The sequence below is a fragment of the Ornithorhynchus anatinus genome, chromosome X1, assembly GCF_004115215.2.
Source record: "Ornithorhynchus anatinus isolate Pmale09 chromosome X1, mOrnAna1.pri.v4, whole genome shotgun sequence".
Taxonomy (NCBI): domain Eukaryota; kingdom Metazoa; phylum Chordata; class Mammalia; order Monotremata; family Ornithorhynchidae; genus Ornithorhynchus; species Ornithorhynchus anatinus.
The window spans coordinates 6,518,016-6,539,060 of NC_041749.1; the positions used below are offsets into that span (position 1 = coordinate 6,518,016).

At 43.3% G+C, this 21,045-nt stretch overlaps 1 protein-coding gene across 6 annotated transcripts in view; it reads left to right on the forward strand.

Moving 5' to 3' along the window:
- SH3YL1 (SH3 and SYLF domain containing 1) overlaps positions 1 to 14,400 on the forward strand; it is a 54,548-nt gene extending 40,148 nt beyond the window's left edge. For 3 of the 6 annotated variants that reach the window (XM_029052274.1, XM_039910382.1, XM_029052273.1), the window contains 2 exons: positions 1,353 to 1,406; positions 13,884 to 14,400. In XM_029052274.1, coding sequence (XP_028908107.1) covers positions 1,353 to 1,406; positions 13,884 to 14,074 — 245 coding nt within the window. In that variant the 3' untranslated portion in view covers positions 14,075 to 14,400. Of the gene's footprint in view, positions 1 to 1,352; positions 1,407 to 2,760; positions 2,789 to 8,692; positions 10,157 to 12,861; positions 13,014 to 13,883 lie in introns of those variants that run through there. The other 3 variants (XM_039910384.1, XM_039910385.1, XM_039910383.1) reach the window with 3 other exon arrangements.
- Positions 14,401 to 21,045: the final 6,645 nt, after the last annotated feature.

A 21,045-nucleotide genomic window follows, 5' to 3' on the forward strand; every position in this document is an offset into this window, starting at 1 on the left:
GCAAGTCACTTCACTTCTCTGGGCCTCAGTTACCTCATCTGTAAAACGGGGATTAAGCCTGTGAGCCTCGTGTGGGACAACCTAATTACCTGGTATACCCCAGCGCTTAGAACATTGCTCTGCACATAGTAAGCGCTTAATGAATAGCAACATTATTATTATTATCATGGACCTAGTATCTAAATGTCAGTTTTACTCATATGAAATTGCTTAAAATAATTACAAACATGCGCTGGATTCTCCCGTCAGGAACTTGGAAAGAGACTGAAGACTGTGGAGAATGGATGCTCGTGCTAGTGGGATGTCCTAAGATGATCTTTGAGTAGAAACTTTCACCGTGGATTTATTCATTCAGTTATATCTATTGAGTGCTTACTATGTGCTGAGCACTATACTAAGCGCTTGAGCGTAGTCCAAACAGAAAGAATGGAGAACTCAAAGCAGCGTGGCTCAGCGGAAAGAGCCCGGGCTTGGGAGTCAGAGGTCGTGGGTTCTACTCCCGGCTCCGCCACTTGCCAGCTGGGTGACTTTGGTCAAGTCACTCAACTTCTCTGTGCCTCAGTTACCTCATCTGTAAAATGGGGATTAAAACTGTGAACCCCACATGGTACAACCTGATTACCTTGTATCCCCCAGCGCTTAGAACAGTGCTTGGCACATAGTAAGCGCTTAACAAATACCACAATTTATTTTTTATTTTAGATGATAAGCACAAAGTGTAAAAGCATAAGGCCACATGAAGCTTTATGCTTTAAATATAGTTTGTTGTGGCCTACTATCTGTCTTGGTGTTGTGGCTAATTTTGTAGCCTCATCAGTTTCATCTCCTTTAATATCATTTGTTCCGTTGTCTTTACTGAGCGCTTACCGTGTGCAGAGCACTGTACTAAATGCTTGTAGAGAAGCAGTGTGGTTTAGTGGCAAGAGCACAGGCTTGGAAGTCAGAGGAGGTGGGTTCTAATCCCAGCTCCACCACTTGACTGCTGTGTGACCTTGAAAAATCATTTTACTTCTCTGTGCCTCAGTTGTGTCATCTGTAAAATAGGGATTAAGACTGTGAGCCCTGCGGGGGACATCCCACCTTGTATCTACCCCAGCGCTTAGAAGTGGCACATACTAAGCACTTTAAAAAATACCATCATGATTATTATAATTATTATTATTTACAATTCAACATAAGCAGGCGCATTCCTTGCCCACGGTGGGCAAGGCATATAGTGGGTGTTGGTTACACCTCCATAATGTGAAATTATCTTCCCTAGCAATGAAAGGACTGGTGTCATTTGGAATTTTATTTTCTAGGCTGAGGCCCTCACAGAGTAGCTGATGTGATTTATATTGTTTGTCCTGCAGATAACCGAAATGCCCGCAAGCTTTATCCCGAACTTCCCCTTGATTGTGATAATCGTAAGTATAAAAAGCCACCCATTAAAAATAATCCATATCTATTTAACCGTAATAGTATTTAATTGGTCGGACTTTATCTTATCGGGCAAACTTTGGGAAAAGTGCGTTTGTGGTTTAAAGAGAATATTGCTTGGTTCTGGGCAGGGAATGTGTCTGGGGAAGCAGCATGGCATAGTGGATAGAGCACAGGCCTGGGAGTCAGAAGGTCATGGGTTCTAATCCAGGTGACCGAACTTACATCACAGTCCAACAGAAGCAATTCACCAAGGAAAAAATGGAAACCGAAGGTTTTTATTATCATCGAAAAGACCATTTTATAACACCCTTATTCACCTACAAGAACGAGTTGGCTCAGTGACATTTGCTGTGAGCATATTGATTTTTTTTTAATAAGACCTTTTCAGAGAATAACATAAGATAGTATAAATTCAGTATGGTCATGAAAAATTTAGTAGATACTATTATACGCTTAGAAAGTACATAATTTTTTGGTACTGTATGGAAGCTTACTCTTTTCTCATTATTTTTGTCCAGAAAATATTCATCTGGTGCCCTCTATATTCATAGTTTCATTGCTTTTAGTTATTTAATTTAAAAATCTCAGGAATATTTAATGAGATTTTTGTGTGATTGACTCTGTGGGATCTTAAAGAAAGCTAACTTTGAAATTATTTAAAAAAAAAATTCCATGAAACTACATATTTTCAGGTTTTAAATAACTAAGGTGAACATATTTAAAGTGAATTTTTGTTCTGATATTATGAATTCTAAAACTTTAGTGAAACGCGTATTTGCAACTCTCACTAAAGCTGCATCAACTCATCCCTGAAAGTTGAAATACGTCCAGAGGCTATAGGGAATCATAGAAAAGATCTAAAATTACTTAGTGAACCCTCCACCTCTCTTGTATCATAATAATAATAATAATAATAATGATGATAATGTTGGTATTTGTTAAGCGCTTACTACGTGCAGAGCACTGTTCTAAGCGCTGGGGTGACACAGGGGTGACACAGGAGAATCAGGTTGTCCCACATGAGGCTCACAGTCTTCATCCCCATTTTCCAGATGAGGGAACTGAAGCACAGAGAAGTGAAGTGACTTGCCCACAGTCACACAGCTGACAAGTGGCCAAGCTGGGATTCGAACTCATAACCTCTGACTCCAAAGCCCAGGCTCTTTCCACTGAGCCACACTGCTTCTCATCTTTTTAAAATTCTCCTAGAATCAGAATGTATTTGCTGATTTTATAATCCGTATTGTCACTGTCATCACTAACCAATGAGTGGTATTTACGGAGTGCTTATATGTACAGAGCGCTGTACTAAGCAGTTGTCCTGTCTTTGCCGTCGAGTCGTCTCCGACCCGTAGCGATGCCATGGACCCATCTCTCCCAGAATGCTCACCTCCATCATCTGCAGGTTATTCTGGTAGTGGATCCATAGAGTTTTCTTGGTAAAAATCCAGAAGTGGTTTACCATCGCCTCCTTCCGCGAAGTAAACTTGAGTCTCCGCCCTCGACTCTCTCCCCTGCCGCTGCTACCCAGCACGGGTGAGTTTTGATTTGGAGCGGGTGGCCTTCCATTCGCTAGCCACTGCCCGAGCTAGGAATGGAATGGATGGGCCTCTGCTTGACTCTCCCTCCCATAGCCAAGACCGGTAGAAAACTGGAAACTCTCCAGGTGCAACCCTGAAAGGGGTTCTAAGCAGCTGGGAGAGTACGCTGTGTGACTGTGGGCAGGTCACTTCACTTCTCTGTGCCTCAGTTCCCTCATCTGTCAAATGGGGATTAACTGTGAGCCTCACGTGGGACAACCTGATTCCCCTGTGTCTACCCCAGCGCTTAGAACAGTGCTCTGCACATAGTAAGCGCTTAACAAATACCAACCTAATTATTATTCACTGTGCCTCAGTTCCCTCATCTGTAAAATGGGGATGAAGGCTGTGAGCCTCACCTGGGACCCCCTGATGACCCTGCATTAAGCGCTTCCTATGTGCCGAGCACTGTTCTAAGCGCTGGGGGTGATACAGGGTAATCAGGTCGTCCCACGTGAGGCTCGCAGTTAATCCCCCTTTTACAGAGGAGGTAACTGAGGCACAGAGAAGTTCAGTGACTTGCCCACAGTCACACAGCTGCCAAGTGGCTGAGTCTGGATTCGAACCCATAGCCTCAGACTCCCAAGCCCAGGCTCTTTCCACTGAGCCACGCTGCTTCTCTTACACTAAGTGCTGGGTTGGATACAAGCAAATCGGATTAGACACAGCCCCTGTCCCATGTGGGGCTCACAGTCTCAGTTCCCATTTTCAGGTGAGGTAACTGAGGCACTGAAAAGTGAAGTTTTGATCCTATTTATTGCTACTGTTCTTGTCTGTCTCCCCCGATTAGACTGTAAGCCCGTCAAAAGGCAGGGACTATCTCTATCTGTTACCGATTTGTACATTCCAAGCGCTTAGTACAGTGCCCTGCACATAGTAAGCGCTCAATAAATACTATTGAATGAATGAATGAATGGCACGTAGTAGGCACTTAACAAATACAACTTTTGGGGGGGGCTGAGATGAAAACCATTGTTGTCCAGTAAAAAAGTCAGAGGCGAATACTCACACATCCTCAGTCTCCGCGGTCTTCAAAGAGAAGGAACTGTCTTTCCGGGCTGACTTGGATACATCCCTATCACTCTAAGCAGAGAACGTGTCTATTAACTCTGTGGTAGCCTCCCAAGTGCTTAGTACAGTGCCCTGCACACAATCAGCACTCGATACTTTTGATTAAAGAACCGAAGATAGAGCTCTCAGGACCCAGTAAGTAGTTGTGGTCTGGATAATAATAATAATTGTGGTATTTGTTAGGCTCTTACTATGTGCCAGGCACTATACTAAGCACTGGGGTGGATACGAAGAAATGGAATTGGACACAGTCCTTGTCCCGCGTGGGGCTCACTGTCTCAATCCCCATTTTACAGATGAGGTCACTGAGTCACAGAGAAAGAGCAAGGTCCCTTCTAACATTATTCCACACAGCATGGCCTAGTGGATCGAACACAGGCTTAGGAGTCAGAAGGCCATAGGTTCTAATCCCAGCTCCGTCGTTTCTCTGCTTTGTGACCTAGGGCAAGACATTTAAGTTATCTCTGCCTCAGTTACCTCATTTGTAAATTGGGGATTAAGATGGGGCTGTGTCCAACTGATTAGTTTCTATCTACCCCAGCACTTAGAACAGTGCTGGACACATAGTAAGTACTTAACAAATACCCAGGAGGTGTAATAATAATAGTAATTGTGATATTGTACATCTACCATATTCCAAGCACCGTACTAAAGGTGGATGAAAACGTGTCTCAAGGGGCTCCCAGTCTAAGGGGGAGGGAGAACAGGTATTTAATCTCCATTTTACAGATGAGGAAACTAAGACACAGAGAAGTTAAGCAATTTGCCCGAGGTCACAGAGCAGGCAAGTGGCAGAATTAGCCCCCAGGACTAAAATCCTGATCCTCCCAGGTATTTAGATTTCGAGCACTTCTATATTATCGCACCTGCAGAGTTTCCGGTAGTCTACCAGTCTCGACTACGGGAGGGAGAGTCAGGCAGAGGCCTGTCCGTTCCATTCCTAGCTCGAGCCGCGGCTAGCGAGTGGCGGGCCATCGGCTACGAGTCAAAACTCACCTGTGCTGGGCAGCAGCGGCAAGGGAGAGAGTCGAGGTCGGAGACTCAAAGTTTACTGCGCCGAAAGAGAGGATGGTAAACCACTTCTGGATTTTTACCAAGAAAACTCTGTGGATCCGCTACCAAAACGATGGCAGATGGAGGTGGGGTGTCCTGGAAGAGATGTGTCCGTGATGTTGCGATGATTCGGAGACGACTCGACAGTGTAAAGCAAGACATACTATTTAGTACAGTAGATATAGACCAAAGCTATACATTTGTAATAGTTTGGAGATAAGATCATGTAAATTATTACTCCATTTTAGAAGGAATGGAATTAATCAGGCGTCTCCTAAGTGCCGTGTCTTCTAGGCACTTGGAAAATTTCAACATAAGCACAAGAAATATTCCCTGTCGTTCTTCCTGGTCTGCAGGAATTAATCAATGTCCATTTTAGCCCCAAATCATATTACAAGGACAGGACATCCAAGTAACAGATAAACCATGAACACAAAATACTTTCATTGCTAGCTCTCTTACTCCTTTGACAAATACGACCTACAATAGTTACATGGATGTAAAGGTCTAATCTTTCCAAGCCAGGATTAGAATTCAGGGATATGGCAAAAAAAATCAGATTGAGTTATTGGCTAAGATAAATCTTATTGATTAATAACAGTATTTAAGTTCTTACTATGCGCTAAACACTATTTTGTTTATACCATATTATTATGTTATATAAGTATTTGCTAATGTGCCAGGCACTGTACTGAGCACAGGGAAAGTTACAAGCTACTCTGGTTACACATAGTCTTTGTCCCACATGGGGCTTACAATCTTAGCCTCCAATTTACAAATGAGGTAACTGAGGCATAGAAAAGTGAAATGACTTGCCCAGGGTTACCCAGCAGACAGGTGAAGCAGGATTAGAATCCAGTTCCTTCAGACTTGCAGGCCCACACTCTATCCGTTAGTCCATTATCCATTGAGAAGCAGCATGGCTTAGTGGAAAGAGCCCAGGCTTGGGAGTCGGAGGTCATGGGTTCTAATCCCGGATCCTGCACGTGTCAGCTGTGTGACTTTCGGCAAATCACTTCACTTCTCTGTGCCTCAGGGACCTCACCGGTAAAATGGAGATTAAGACTGTGAGCTTCATGTTGGATAACCTGATTACATTGTATCTCTCCCAGCATTTAGAACAGTGCTTGGCACATAGTAAGCGCTTAACAAATGTCATCATTATTATTATTAGTCCATGCTGCTTCACAATACAAATGACACAGTACAGTCAAATCAGACAGTCTCTGTTCCCACAAGGGGCTCATAGCTAAAGAGCGGGGAGAAGAGATATTTAATCCCTATTTGAAAGATGAGGAAACTGATCCTCAGAGAAGTGAAGTAATTTGCGCAAGATTATTCAGAAGGCACATGGAGCCAGGATTAGAACCCAGGTCGCCTTCCTCCCAGTCTTGCACCCTTGCAACTACGCCTCACGGCTAACCAGATGACAAATTTATTGGGCCGAGTGAAAATCTTCTCTCTCTCTCATCTCTCTGGCCGGTCATTCTCGGTCTCCTTCGCTGGCGCCTCCTCCCCCTCCCATCCTTTAACTGTTGGAGTTCCTCAAGGGTCAGTTCTCGGCCCTCTTCCGTTCTCCATTTACACTCACTCCCTCGGTGAACTCATCCGCTCTCACGGCTTCGACTACCATCTCTACGCGGATGACACGCGGATCTACATCTCCGCCCCCGTCCTCTCCCCCTCCCTTCGGGCTCGCATCTCCTCCCGCCTCCGGGACGTCTCCACCTGGATGTCGGCCCGCCACCTAAAACTCAACGTGAGTGAGACCGAGCTCCTCATTTTCCCTCCCGAACCCGGTCCTCTCCCAGACTTCCCTATCACCGTGGATGGCACGACCGTCCTTCCCGTCTCTCGGGCCCACGATCTCGGTGTCGTCCTTGACTCGTCTCTCTCGTTCACCCCGCGCATCCTATCCGTTACCGAGACCTGCCGGTTTCACCTCTACAGTATCGCCAAGATCCGCCCTTTCCTCTCCACCCAAACGGCTACCTTGCCGCTACGGGCTCTCGTTATATCCCGGCTAGACTACTGTGTCGGCCTTCTCTCCCATCTCCCTTCCTCCTCTCTCGCCCCGCTCCGGTCTATCCTTCACTCTGCCGCCCGGCTCATCTTCCCGCAGAAACGATCCGGGCCTGTCACTCCCCTTCTTAAACAATTCCAGTGGTTGCCTATCGACCTCCGCTCCAAACAAAAACTCCTCACTCTAGGCTTCGAGGCTCTCCGTCAGCTCGCCCCTTCCTACCTCTCCTCCCTTCTCTCTTTCTACCGCCCACCCCGCACGCTCCGCTCCTCCGCCGCCCACCTCCTCACCGTCCCTCGGTCTCGCCCGTCCCGCCGTCGACCCCCGGGCCGCGTCCTCCCGCGGTCCCGGAACGCCCTCCCTCCTCACCTCCGCCAGACTGATTCTCTTCCCCTCTTCAAAACCCTACTTAAAACTCACCTCCTCCGAGAGGTCTTCCCAGACTGAGCTCCCCTTCTCCCTCTACTCCCTCTACCGCTCCCCCTCACCTCTCCGCAGCTTAACCCTCTTTTCCCCCCCTTTCCCTCTTTTCTCCCCCTTTCCCTCTGCTCCTCCCCCTCTCCCTTCCCCTCCCCTCGGTACTGTACTCGTCCGCTCGACTGTATATATTTTCATCACCCTATTTATTTTGTTAATGAAATGTACATCGCCTCGATTCTATTTAGTTGCCATTGTTTTTACGAGATGTGCTTCCCTTTGACTCTATTGCCATTGCTCTCGTCTGTCCGTCTCCCCAGATTAGAGTGTAAGCCCGTCAGATGGCAGGGACCATCTCTATCTGTTGCCGACTTGTTCATTCCAAGCGCTTAGTACAGTGCTCTGCACATAGTAAGCGCTCAATAAATACTATTGAATGAATGAATCAATCAATCAATGTAAATCAGCTGAACTACTTTCAACCTATGAAGGGCTTCCCCTTCAAAATTCTACCACTTTCCATTGCTGTAATCTCATATTATAGATTCATTCAATAGTATTTATTGAGCGCTTACTATGTGCAGAGCACTGTACTAAGCACTTGGAATGTACAAATCGGTAACAGATAGAGACAGTTGCTGCCCTTTGACGGGCTTATAGATGAGAAGCAAGCGTGGCTTTAGTGGATAGAGCATGCGTTCTAATCCTGGCTCTGCCACATGTATGCTGTGTGACCTTGGGCCGGTCGCTTCATTTCTCTGGGCCTCGGTTACCTCATCTGTAAAATTAGGATTAAGAACGTGAGCCCTGTGTGGGACAGGAAATGTGTCCAATTTGACTAACTTGTATCTACCCCAGTGCTTAGAACGGTGCTTGGCACATAGTAAGTGCTTAACAAGTACCATAATTATTATTATTACTATTCAGCATTTCCTTATGTATTTCCTACATAATCCATTTCTGTTGAAATATCAGGTATTTTGTGGCATATGAATTGTTGCAAAGCGCACTTTATACCTGGGGGAATTTAGCAATAGCATAAAGTGCTCTTTCTGAAAGTATAGATCTATATCTATTGGACATTCAGCCTGCACCTGAAAGGTCTTTATGTTTTGTTCCTTTTTAGAATAGAAAAGAAAATCCACGTGAATATCTAGAAGCTTAAGATGAGTCATTTTGGCCAGAAGCAGCTCATTTTTCATTAATATTTTATTCATTCAAAAGAAATCACACAGTTCCCTAGATATTAAATTTTATGATGTATGCGCACGAGTTTCTATTAACAGTGTGATCGGCGGAGTTGAGAAGGATTTCAAGGTAATCAAGTTTTAAACTGCGGAGGGAATTTTTTATCGTCTCAGGAACAGTCTGTTGTACACTTCCTCGTCTCCTGAGTGTACTCATCCATATCACATTTTTTTTCATATTTTTTGAGATGGCGAGAGAGGCAGAAAGGAAAATATTCTGTGCTCATGGTTTATATGTAACTTTTGTAGTCCTTGGCCTAATAATATGGTTTGGAGTTGGAATGGATATTGATTATAATTTGAAGAAGATGTTTACCAGCTATTTTGCTCACCAAAAAAATGAAGACTCCACGTACACTGTCAGATTCCATTATTATAGCCATGCCGCAGACTCTCCCTTAACTTTAAGAAGACCTGCCTGTAAGCCGTTGAAATTAGTGAATCATTTTCAGATTTAAAAGTTCCCGTGACATCATCCTGATTTTATATTCTTTTTTCGTCCTTTCAAATAAGCTAATAGTTTTAAGTTAAAATATTCTTATATTGAATCTCATATCAATCCATGAGCTTACTCATTTTAGGAGTATGTATTATAGATAGAGCAGTAAGATCAGCATCCTTAACCATGCAAATCAATGTATTACTAACTTGAATTAAGAATTAAATATCTAGATAGTACAGTCTTTCCAAAGCACTGTAGCACCATCTTGTGTGAGCTATAACATTTATAGGTTGTAACATAATTTCATCATGATTGTAACTCGGACTCTTAGATTTTAGAATGGTTTAAAACGTTCAAGGAGCATTCGGGTGGCATTGATTGTCATACTGTGAGGTGGGGTATTCTAAACCCATTACCTTGCTGCGTTTAATACAGGCATTAATGCGTTTCCAATTATTTCATAAAATTGCATAGCTGAAATGTATTCTATTTGTGATCATCTCATACATGTAGTATGATTACTATATTAAGAGATCTTACAGTATCTTTTTTTTTGTCTTCGGTACTGATTCAGCGTACTTTTTGCCTAGAGTAAAATACGGAGGCACACAAACTAATTGCTCTTTTCAGTGCATTGTTTACTTTCCAATATATATATTTATATGCAGTAGCTCAGAAAACAACACAAACCTTCGTCATTTTGAAGGGTGTGAAAGTTGTGTGGGGTGGAGATCCTTTGGGAAAGCCTTCTAATAAATGGAAACAAAATCATGATTTTCTGTGTCCTTGACACCAGTGACCTCAAAAATATGGTTGGCTCACACTCGGACAAATACTGACTTCACCAAAGGATGCTGGATTGGAAATGGGAGAAATCCTGAGGGTGTCGAAATATCAATGACCTGATGGCATTTTAAGCGTTTGCAAGTTTAACCTCCTTTTGTGGTTTCTCAGTTTTCTTTTTATTTTCTTATATACGAAAGTAGCCCCTTTTATTTCTCCCTCCAAACCCAATTCATACGCCTCACAGAGAGAATTTCCCAGACTTCAAAATAATCCAGTCCTGAAAAGAGAGACACAGAAGATATGGAATCCTAAATGCTATTGGCGGGGATTGTCACAGTCCTGATGATGAGAGGTGAAAACTGAAAATAAACAGAGGACCAAAAGCAGTTGGGAAATGGCTAAGGACTAGTTTTTGGGCTGCAAAAATGCAAGCTGATCAGATGTGAAGGCAATGTGTAAGATCATTAAAGTCTATGAAGAAAGTATTTCAAGGATTTTTAAAGATAACTCTGTGACAAAACACTGCGAGGAGCAAAACCAGCCCCCTCCCCAGGATTAAAGCACTTAAGCGTATAAAATAAAGCAATAGCTTTCCATGCAATAAAACCCTGCACCTGTGGAGATACCAATCTTTGTGAAATCAGTTTTTTGGATTCCATAGGTATTGGGGAATAAGGTATTAGGTTTCATTACCCTTCCAGTTTTTTATTAAAAACTTGACACGTGGAGTTCCTAGAGTGAATGTGGGAGACGAGAGACGGGTCAGCCTATTCTTGTCTTTTCTTTTTTCTTTTTTTATTTACTATTTTGCTCTTTTTAGAGAAGCAGCATGGTGTAGTGGATAGAGCGAGGGCCTGGGAGTCAGAAGGACCTGGGTCCAATCCCAGCTCCACCACTTTTCTTCCTTGTGATCTTGGTCAAGTAACTTCACTTCTCTGTGCCTCCGTTACCTCATCTGTAAAATGGGCATTAAGCCTGGGAGCCCCATGTGGGACAGGGACTCTGTCCAACCTGATTAGCTTGTATCTTTCCCAGCGCTTACTACAGTGCCTGGCACATAGTAAGCTCTTAACAAATACCATTTATCTTTATCTTCCCCCCAACTCTGCCGTCTTCCCTATCTCATGGCAGCACTGCTTGTGTGACTTAGAGAGGGTAATAATAATAATTATGATTATGGTATTAAGTGCTTACTATGTGTCAAGAACTGTTCTAAACACTGGGGTAGACCCAAAATAATCAGGTCGGACACTGTCCCTCAGGGCTCACATTCTCGATCCCCATTTTACAGATGAGGTAACTGAGGCACAGAGAAGTGAAATGACTTGCCCAAGGTCACCCAGCAGACAAGGGCCGGAGCCGGTATTGGAGCGCACGTCCTTCTGACTCCCAGGCCTGTGCTCTATCCATTAGGTCAGGCCATGCTGCTATGATCAAGTGGGGAAGACAGACGTTAAAATATAATAATAATAATAATGTTATTTGTTAAGCGCTTACTATGTGCAGAGCACTGTTCTAAGCACTGGGGTAGATACAGGGTAATCAGGTTGTCCCTCGTGAGGCTCAAGTCTTCATCCCCATTTTACAGATGAGGTACCTGAGGCCCAGAGAAGTGAAGTGACTTGCCCACAATCAGCTGACAAGTGGCAGAGCTGGGATTCGAACCCATGACCTCTGACTCCCAAGCCCGGGCTCTTCGCACTGAGCCACGCTGCTTTTCTAAATATACAATAAAATATACAACAGATAGGGGAAGTGTCATAGTATAGTGTTGTGTACATAAGCACTGTGAGGCTGGTGACGGGATGCGGAGCAAAATCTTTAAGGCTTTAGACCCAAGTTCATTAACAACACACAAGGGAAGGGAGATAAATGTAGGAAAAGGAGAGGTTAGTTGAGAGAGGCTTCTCGGAGGAGATATTTTAGTAGAGCTTTGAAGATGGGGAGAGTGGTGTTTGTTTGGTTATGAAAGGGGGAGGGAGTTTGCAGGCCAGAGGGAGGACGTGAGCAAGGAGTTGGTGGTGAGAGAGATGAGATCAAGGCACATTGTGGCCTGGCCTAATGGATAATAATAATAATGTTGGTGTTTGTTAAGCGCTTATTATGTGCAGAGCACTGTTCTAAGCGCTGGGGTGGATACAGGGTCATCAGGTTGTCCCACGTGAAGCTCACAGTTTTATTTTACATCTGTTTTACAGATGAGGTAACTGAGGCACAGAGAAGTGAAGTGACTCTCCCACAGTCACACAGCTGACCAGTAGCAGAGCCGGGAGTCAAACCTATGACCTCTGACTCCGTAGCCCGGGCTCTTTCCACTGAGCCACGCTGCTTCCCCAAATAGAGCACGGGCCTGGGAGTGAGAAGGATGCGGATTCCGATCCCGCTTCCGCCTCTTGTCTGCCGAGTGACCTTGGGCAAGTCACTTCACTCCTCTGTGCCTCAGTGACTTCACCTGTAAAATGGAGATTGACTGTGAGCCCCATGTGGGACAGGGACTGTGTCCAGCCTGATTACTTTGTGTCCACCCCAGTGCTTAGAACAGTGCTTGACATATAGTAAGTACTTAATAAATACCGCTGTTATTATTGTTAACTCCTTGAGGGATCCTATCGATCAACTCTGATGTATTCTGATCTCCCAAGTGCTTCATACAGTGCGCTACAAACGGGAAGTTCTTGGTAAATACAATTGATTATTTTTATTTAAAGCTTAATGGCTAGAAACAGTTTGACGCTTGCAAGAGAAGTGTGGTTAAGGCACTCAGCGATAAGGTGGCTGCTGCTTTTTCTCATTTTCCGTCTTCTTTGCCATTTCCCCCAGATTAACCCACTGCCGAGTTTAACTTAAATTTGCCTTGCCGAACCCAAGTTGACGGAGTGAAACGTCCTTCTCCAGGGAAGAGGCAAATTCAGAACTCCTGAGGTCATGTAGAGTGGGGTGTTAGAGCTAATAAAATGTCTATTTAAAGAGAAGGGTCGTGCTCGTAATTCAGATGCTGAACTCGTATCAAGTTTGCCATCGGTATGCTCGGAGACCCCACGTCCCTCTAAGAACGTGTAAGCGTGACTGAAGTTTTGGCAGTCCAAATGTATATTCTCTCCCTAAAGTCAGACCAACCCTCTGCTTGCCGTCCTGACTTTAGGGAGGGAATAAGGCCTCACTTCCTCTTTTCCCACTCCCTTCTGCATCGCCCTGACTTGCTCCCCTTATTCACCACCTTCCATTTCCAGTCCCACGCCACTAATGTCCATATCCCCTAATTTATTTATATCAATGTCGGTCTCCCGCTCTAGACTGTAAGCTCTTTGTGGGCAGCCAGTATATCTATTATATTATTGTGTTGTACTCTCCCAAGCACTTAGTACTGTATCCCGCACATTCTAAACACTCAATTAATATTATCGATTGAATATTCATCGAGACTGCCAAAATGTCCGTTCTGCTTATGGCCCCCCGGTCATCTGTGACGGGGAAACTCCATCACAGCAGGTAGCATGGTGTACATGGAAAAGTATTCTCTGCACAGTGAGAAACAAGTGACAATTGAGTAAACGAAGCAGGACTCTGGAAGAAAAAAAAACTTTTCAAGTCCCCTCCTGCACCCGTTAATTAATTGGAAGCTGAAGACCTTACATTCTCATTGCTAGTAGGTGTATATGTTACAAAAAGTCCCTTTCTCTCCCCTCAATAGTCTACAAACTTCTAGATGTCAGGGAGCCTGCCTAATAACGCCATTATGCATTTGCAAGTGCTTAGTACAGTGCTCTTGCACAGCATGGGTGTTTAATAAATACTAGGGATTGATTAAATTGAAGTTGCAACCAATCTTTTTCTTATTTTAGGAAGTTCAAGCCGACCCAAAGAAGCAACAGCTCTCTACTCTTTTGAGGGACAGCATCCCGGTGACTTGAGTTTCCAAGCCGGAGACAAGATCACAGTTCTCTCAAAAACAGCGTCACATTTTGATTGGTGGGAAGGAAGGTTACGTGGCCAAACGGGTATTTTCCCGGCCAATTACATTACCATGAATTAAGCATCATTCATATGTGTTTTTTCAAAAGCAATCCTGTGCCGTGGAAGAGCATACCTAGTAGTCATTTAATAAATAAGACTGAATGGATGAATAGCGGAATACATAACGAACGATGATCTCTTCAGAAATATTTAAATTCTTTTGTGATAACTGTTCTGATTTAAGAATCGGGTATAGAAAAGATCAACCTAGGTGCATATGATGTACAAACTTTACATTTGAATAATTTATTCAATATATTTGAAAAATTTATTGCGTTTATAATTTATTGAGATTGTATAGTACTTAGCATTTAATATGTAATAAATATTCTATTTCAACTTAAATTTTCACCACTGATTTTTCACTTCTGTCAGGTGATAGAAAACTGACAGCGTATGTTCTGCAATTTTATAATGAACGTGTTAGCTCTGATTATTATTTTAGGTTTAAGGAGGATGCCATGAACAGCAAACCTTTAGTTTGGAAAGGGAGTAAGGGAAATCTGTGACATTGCGGGAATCACTCCATCAAGCTGCATAAAGTAGAAATGGGATAGGTGTTAGCTAGCACAAAGCATATTTGAAATTGAAGTATTTATTTGGATAGCCTCTTTGATTGCTCGCAGCCTTGAATGGGTAGGGGCCTCCTTACTATCCAAGTTAGAAAATGATCCGGAACAAGGATCTAAAGGAAACTTTAAAAGAGCCAGTTTTCAGTGCTTCTTCTGCCGTACGATGGCTGTGATTGCATCCGACCGGCACATTTATGAAAAGTAAAGTTTATTTTTTCCGATTCTCCCGGGAAAATTGGTACCATCTGGCACGATCCGGGAGTAGGTTTAGCAAATAGCGTTATTGTTTTCAAAGCCTCTCACCACTCGTCCTTTCCTTGAAGAAGCTTGGTGTAGTGGAAAGAGTTTAGGATCTCAGTTTCTCCATCTCTATAATTGGGATAAGGTCGCTCTTCCCACCTTTTAGATCATGAGCTCCATGTGGGGCAAGGCCAATGTTCGATCTGATTTTCTGCGTCCGTACCAGTACTTTAGCACAGGGTTGTGGCTCATAGGAAACGCTTAATAAATGTCGTAATATTTAGACTGTAAGCTTGTTGTGGGCAGGGAATTTGCTCACTGTTGTACTCTTAAGAGAAGCAGCTTGGCTCAGTGGAAAGAGCACGGGCTTGGGAGTCAGAGGTCATGAGTTTGAATCCCGGCTCTGCCACTTGTATCCGTAATTCTATTTATTTATAATAATGCCTGTTTTACTTGTTCTGCGTGGCTCAGTGGAAAGAGCCCAGGCTTGGGAGTCGGAGGTCATGGGTTCGTATGCCGACTCTGCCACTTGTCAGCTGTGTGACTGTGGGCAAGTCACTACACTTCTCTGTGCCTCAGTTCCCTCATCTGGAAAATGGGCATTAACTGTGAGCCTCACGTGGGACGACCTGATTACCCTGTATCTACCCCAGCGCTTAGAACAGTGCTCTGCACATAGTAAGCGCTTAACAAATACCAACATTATTATTATTTTATATATATATATATATATAATTCTATTTATTGGTGCTATTGATGCCTGTTTACTTGCTTTAATGTCTGTCTCCCCCCTTTTGGACTGTGTGTGGTGGAAAGTATTGTCTCTCTTTGTTGCTGATCTGTACTTTCCAAGCGCTTAGTTCAATGCTCTGCACACAGTAAACACTCAATAAATGCAGATGGATGAATGAATGAATGAATGAATGAATGCTTAAGAAATACCCTGTCATTATTATTAGTAGTCGTAGTAGTATAAATGGTGAAGAGGGACTTTTATTTCAGAAATTCACTCCACTTGGAAATCACTTTATGGAAAGAATTGCCAGATTCATTTTTCATCCTGAAATCTTTAAAAAAAAAAAAATCAACCCAGTATAATACTTTTCAGCCTTCCTCAGATTTGGACTGGAGTCACTGTGACCTCATGGTTTGTGTCGTGTCCTGATTCTCCTCTGCAATTTGTGCTGCCCAAATACGATTGCCTACGGGTAAGTCGGGCCGCGCTGAAGTTTCGATAGGAGCCGTGGAAGAATCAGGGAGGAAACTGGTTATGGCGTGAACATGGTAAAAGTAATGTGGCTGGGGAGTTCTCTTTAACAGGGTGGATTCTTTGGGTGTTTAGTCACAATCAAGCAGTGGTGTTTTTGAGCACTTACTAAGTGCTTGGGAGAGTATAGTACGAGAGAGTTGGTAGACACCAATTTAAAATCTAGAGGGGGATACAGAGATTAATGTAAATTACAGATAAGGGAAGCAACAGAATAAAAGGATATAATGATACTATATCATATTAAGTGCTTACTATGTGCCAAGTACTGTTCTAAGCATTGGGTTAGATGCAAGGTAATTAAATCACAGTCTTAATCCCCATTTTGCAGAGAAGTTAAGTGACTTGCCCAAGGTCACACAGCAGACATGCGGCAGAGCCTGGATTAAAACCCAGTTCCTTCTGATTCCCAGGTCCGTGCACTATTCACTAGACCATGCTGCTTCCCGTCCATGCTTCACGTGGCTATTGGATGGATACGGTCGGGGATTGTCTCTCTTTACTGCTGAATTGTACTTTCTAAGGGTACAGTGCTCTGCACACCGTAGGTGCTCAAAAAATACAGCTGAATGAATGAATGAAAGGATACACTCATTTGGGGGGGATTTCTAGGCCAATAAAAGGCAGGTATTACGGTGATAACTTCCCAGAAGAAGTACGGTTTTTACTAGTTCCATCCAATACTTTAGAATCATATGGAGTTGGACTGTGAGATGGATTTCAATCAGGGATGGTGGTAGTTAGGAGATGAGTTTGTCGTCTAGGGAGGGAGATGGGAGAGGCTCAGAGAATAGTCTGGGGCAAGTTAGGTGGCAAGGAAGAAGAGTGAGGAGGAGAGTGGGGAGGGTGGAATTGGGAGGAGGCATGGCGAGGGCAGCCCTAGCTAATAATAATAATTGTAGTATTTGCACATAAGCATGAACACTTACTATGTGCCAAGCACTGTTCTGAGCACTGGGTTAGATTCAAGCTAATCAGGTCCGACACCATCCCTGTCTGACATGGGGCTCACGGTCTCAATCCCCATTTTACAGATGAGGGAACTGAGGTCCAGAGAAGCGAAGTGACTTGCCCAAGGTCACACAGCAGACATGTGGTGGAGCCATGATAAGGACTCCTGTCCTCTGACTTCCACATTCCTGGACACAGGTGAGTCTGATAAACACGGAACCCCAGGAACTTCATCAAGAAGTGGAATCTGACAGGCTGTCGTGGTCCCTTTACTAGGCAAGCAGCTACTCGCTCACAGGTGTAATTAAATTTATTTATATATTGACGTCTGTCTGTCCTCTAGACTCTATAAGCTTGTGGGCAGGAAATGTGTCTGTTTATTGTTCTATTACACAACTTCCAAGCACTTAGTACAGTGCTTTGCATACAGTAAGCGCTCAATAAATCCAGTTGAATGAACGAATGAAAGATGAGTAGTAATAGCCATCGTGGACCACGCGCTGGGGTGCAGTACACTGTGAGAATGGCTAGAGAAGAACAAAGCAGGCCAGAAACTTCCCCACAAGAAACTTCCACTCTAATGAAACGTAGAGAAATTAGTAACTTGGGAGGTTAGATATAATTGTTTTCATGACCCACTGTCCCTTATAAACATTTTGAAAAATCCAATCAAACATTTCTTCATCATGTTTTAGGAGTTGGAATGCTTTAAAGAAGTGCCTCGAGCTAAGAGAAGAACTTAGTTCACGCATGAGGAGGAAGGGAGCGTTTTTGGAGGGTTTTTCATCAGAAAGACTTCAAAGTATATTTTTCTCCTAATCCACATGAAAAGCCCATTAGAATAAAAGCTGTATGCTCAGGAAAACATTCACTCCATCCATTTGTACATATCCATGGGGTTATCGGAGAACAATCGTAGCCAGTCCATTTAAAACGTACTGATCGTGGTTTTCATTCACGGGGCCCCTTATCAGCTAGGGGATTTTTAGTTCAAAGGCAACAAGCTTTTCCTCAACTGAAATTCTAATGAAAACATCCTTTGTGACTGGAGTCAAGCACTGCTCATCTCTGAATCTGCAACTAGTCTTTGATTTCAGCATTTCAGAATAAAAGAATGCAAAAATGTAGTAACCTATGTCTCTAGAAGGCATTGAATGCTTTAGCTCCTACATCAATTTTACTAAATCTGGAGTTTCCTTTTGGATATTTAATTCTAGTGATCCTAATTTCCTTTATATTGGATTTCCCCATGGAGCACATATTGATATGCATTGGGTTTGGGGCTCAAAATGGCCTTTTTCAAGCAATGCTTTTCTAATGTTTATAATGACCTCATTAACTTTTAGCAGCTCTGAAAAGGTTCGAGACAAATTTTGAGTCACTTCCTTTTATTAGGTCTCTGTGCGTGCCCGTAATATGCCTTTGATTAAAGCTAAAATAATTCTATGGGGAGTTTTTAAGCTATAAAATAACAATATTAGTCTTGTCATATATTTCCCGTGTGTTGCCTTTCAACCTCATCTTTCTCCTAATGGCTGAAGTTAACCATTTCTTTGTATTAAGGCTGACAGAGGAGCAGAGGATGCTAATCTTAATAATTTTTTCCTAGGGAAGGGAAAAAAATGAAAATGATTTCCTACACCAGTAAAGAAAATTCTACTTCACACAAATCCCAAATTTCAAAGATCTTCATGCCAATGAAATTAATAATAATATTATTCTATATTCATTGTCCGAGCCACATAGAAAATATTGCTTTCTTTTGTTCCTGTTACATTTGTAAATGCAATGACAAATTTCCTAGTGTGAAAATGAAATACTGAAAAAAATTAAAGAACAACACTGCAAGTGTTCCTATAATGTTGACAGAAAATGAATCGAAGAAGTGGACCTAATCCTCTCTTTCCTGCATTTTCCCTAAAAATTAAAATGCAAATATAAAAAGGAAAACCATCTCTCCAAATAGCAGTTAATTTACTCAGAAAGACCCAGCATCACTGTTCAAATTCTTTACCCTGAAATTTCTCAGAGAGAAGGAAAACAGCAGTTTCAGAATAGTCTAAAGATGAAACCTAGACATTTCAATGGTAACTCGGTCAGGATGTAGTCATTTGTAAGTGCGTTAAAACCTGGCCACTTATGTAGGGAGAAATAATTTGGTTAGAAGATTGAATCGGTGTAGATTGTATGGTGAAGCTCTTTAAGGCAATTCGATAAACAGACTTAAAGCGAGCTCTGGACAGGGATTTTGCGGAGAACCACAGAGGAAAGGCCTTCAAAGCACAGGTGCTTGGAGAATTGAGGAACAGTTGGAAGAGGCTATCCTTCAACACACGCAGACAGAGCTGGAAATGTCAACAGGAGTCTGATTTAGCATCGTGCTCGTTTAAAACCAGAGTATCTACATACTGCCTTGCAAAGCAATAAACAGAATGTGTTTGGAAGGCAGCAGGCTCTCTGAGGATCGCTTCAAGGGCAGGGTCGGGTTTTGAGGAGTACGTTTCTGACAAAGTGATCAAAGAACACTGATGTCGGACTCCTAGTGACGATTCTCAAGGCGGAAGCGCACGGCCTGTGTTTTGACCATTTCCGCCTTCCTCAAATGACCGATCCTCGGATAAATCAAGATGAATGGCAGGCTCCGGGCTCGGAGCTGGTCTCTGAGGTTGTAAACTAGGTTAGAAAATCCTGCCTTTGCTTTTCTAGGAAAGGTTCCAGGGAAGAGTCAGCGGTGGGAGCAAGAAGGAGAATGGTCCAAAGCACTCATCCTACGATGAAATCGATTTCACAGAGGGGGCATTAAATGTTGAGGAAGACTCTGGGGTGGAAGGCTAATGCGAGTCTCCCTGTTAGACTGTATTGTGTTGACTTACTGTTTGTATTCTCCCAAATGCTTAGTACAGAGTTCTGCACAGAGTAAGCGCTTAGTAAGCACCAGTGATGGAATGGAGACAAGTGTTTTCCGAGCGTCAAGAAGTCCTTCTACATACCTGAAAGCTGCTAAGAAGACTAACCGATCTAGACAGAAGCTGGGGGAGAGCATCACCGCTCCCCACTAAGTCAGTCAAGTGTACTTGTTGTGCACTTACTGTGTGCCGAGCACTGTACTAAGTGCTTGGGAGAGTACAATGAACCAATAAACAGAGGCATGCCCGGATTCTTCTGCATGACAGCCTTCGGTGTGAACCACTAATGGAACACATTCGTTAATCCATCGATGGTATTTATTCTTTTAAATGGTATTTATTCGGTGCTTTCTACATGCCTGGCACTGTACTAAGCTCGTGGCTCAGTGGAAGAGGTTGTGGGTTCTAATCCCACCTCGGCCACTAATCAGCTGTGTGACTTTGGGCAAGTCACTCCTCTGTGCCTCAGTTACCTCATCTGTAAAACGGGGATTAAGACTGTGAGCCTCATGTGGGACCACCCGATTACATTGTATCTCTACCAGCTTTTAGAACAGTGGTTGGCACATAGTAAATGCTTAACAAATACCATCATGATTATTATTATTATATAAGCTAATCAGGTTGGACACAGTCCATGTCCCACATGGCCTCACAGTCTTAATCACCATTTGACAGATGAGGTAACTGAGGCACAGAGAAGCAAAGTGACTTGCCCAGGGTCACGCAGCAGGCAAGTTGTGGAGCGATTAGAACCCAGGTCTTTCTGACTTTCAGGCAAGTGCTCTACCCCTTAGGCCACACTACTTTGAGACCTTACCGTGGGTAGAGCACTGAGCTACGCACTACGATGGACACTGCTACTCATAAAGGAATAAAGAAAACTTCACAGATTGAAAGGAAAATTCATCTAAAAAGCTTAATAACATGACCATTCATTGGCTAAAATATCTCAGCAAAGCTAAAGGTCACACAAATTCTATAATTAATATCTCCCCTGCTAGAACCATACTGAAATTCTGAACGGTCCTGTCAGCTCTGATTCAGGACGATG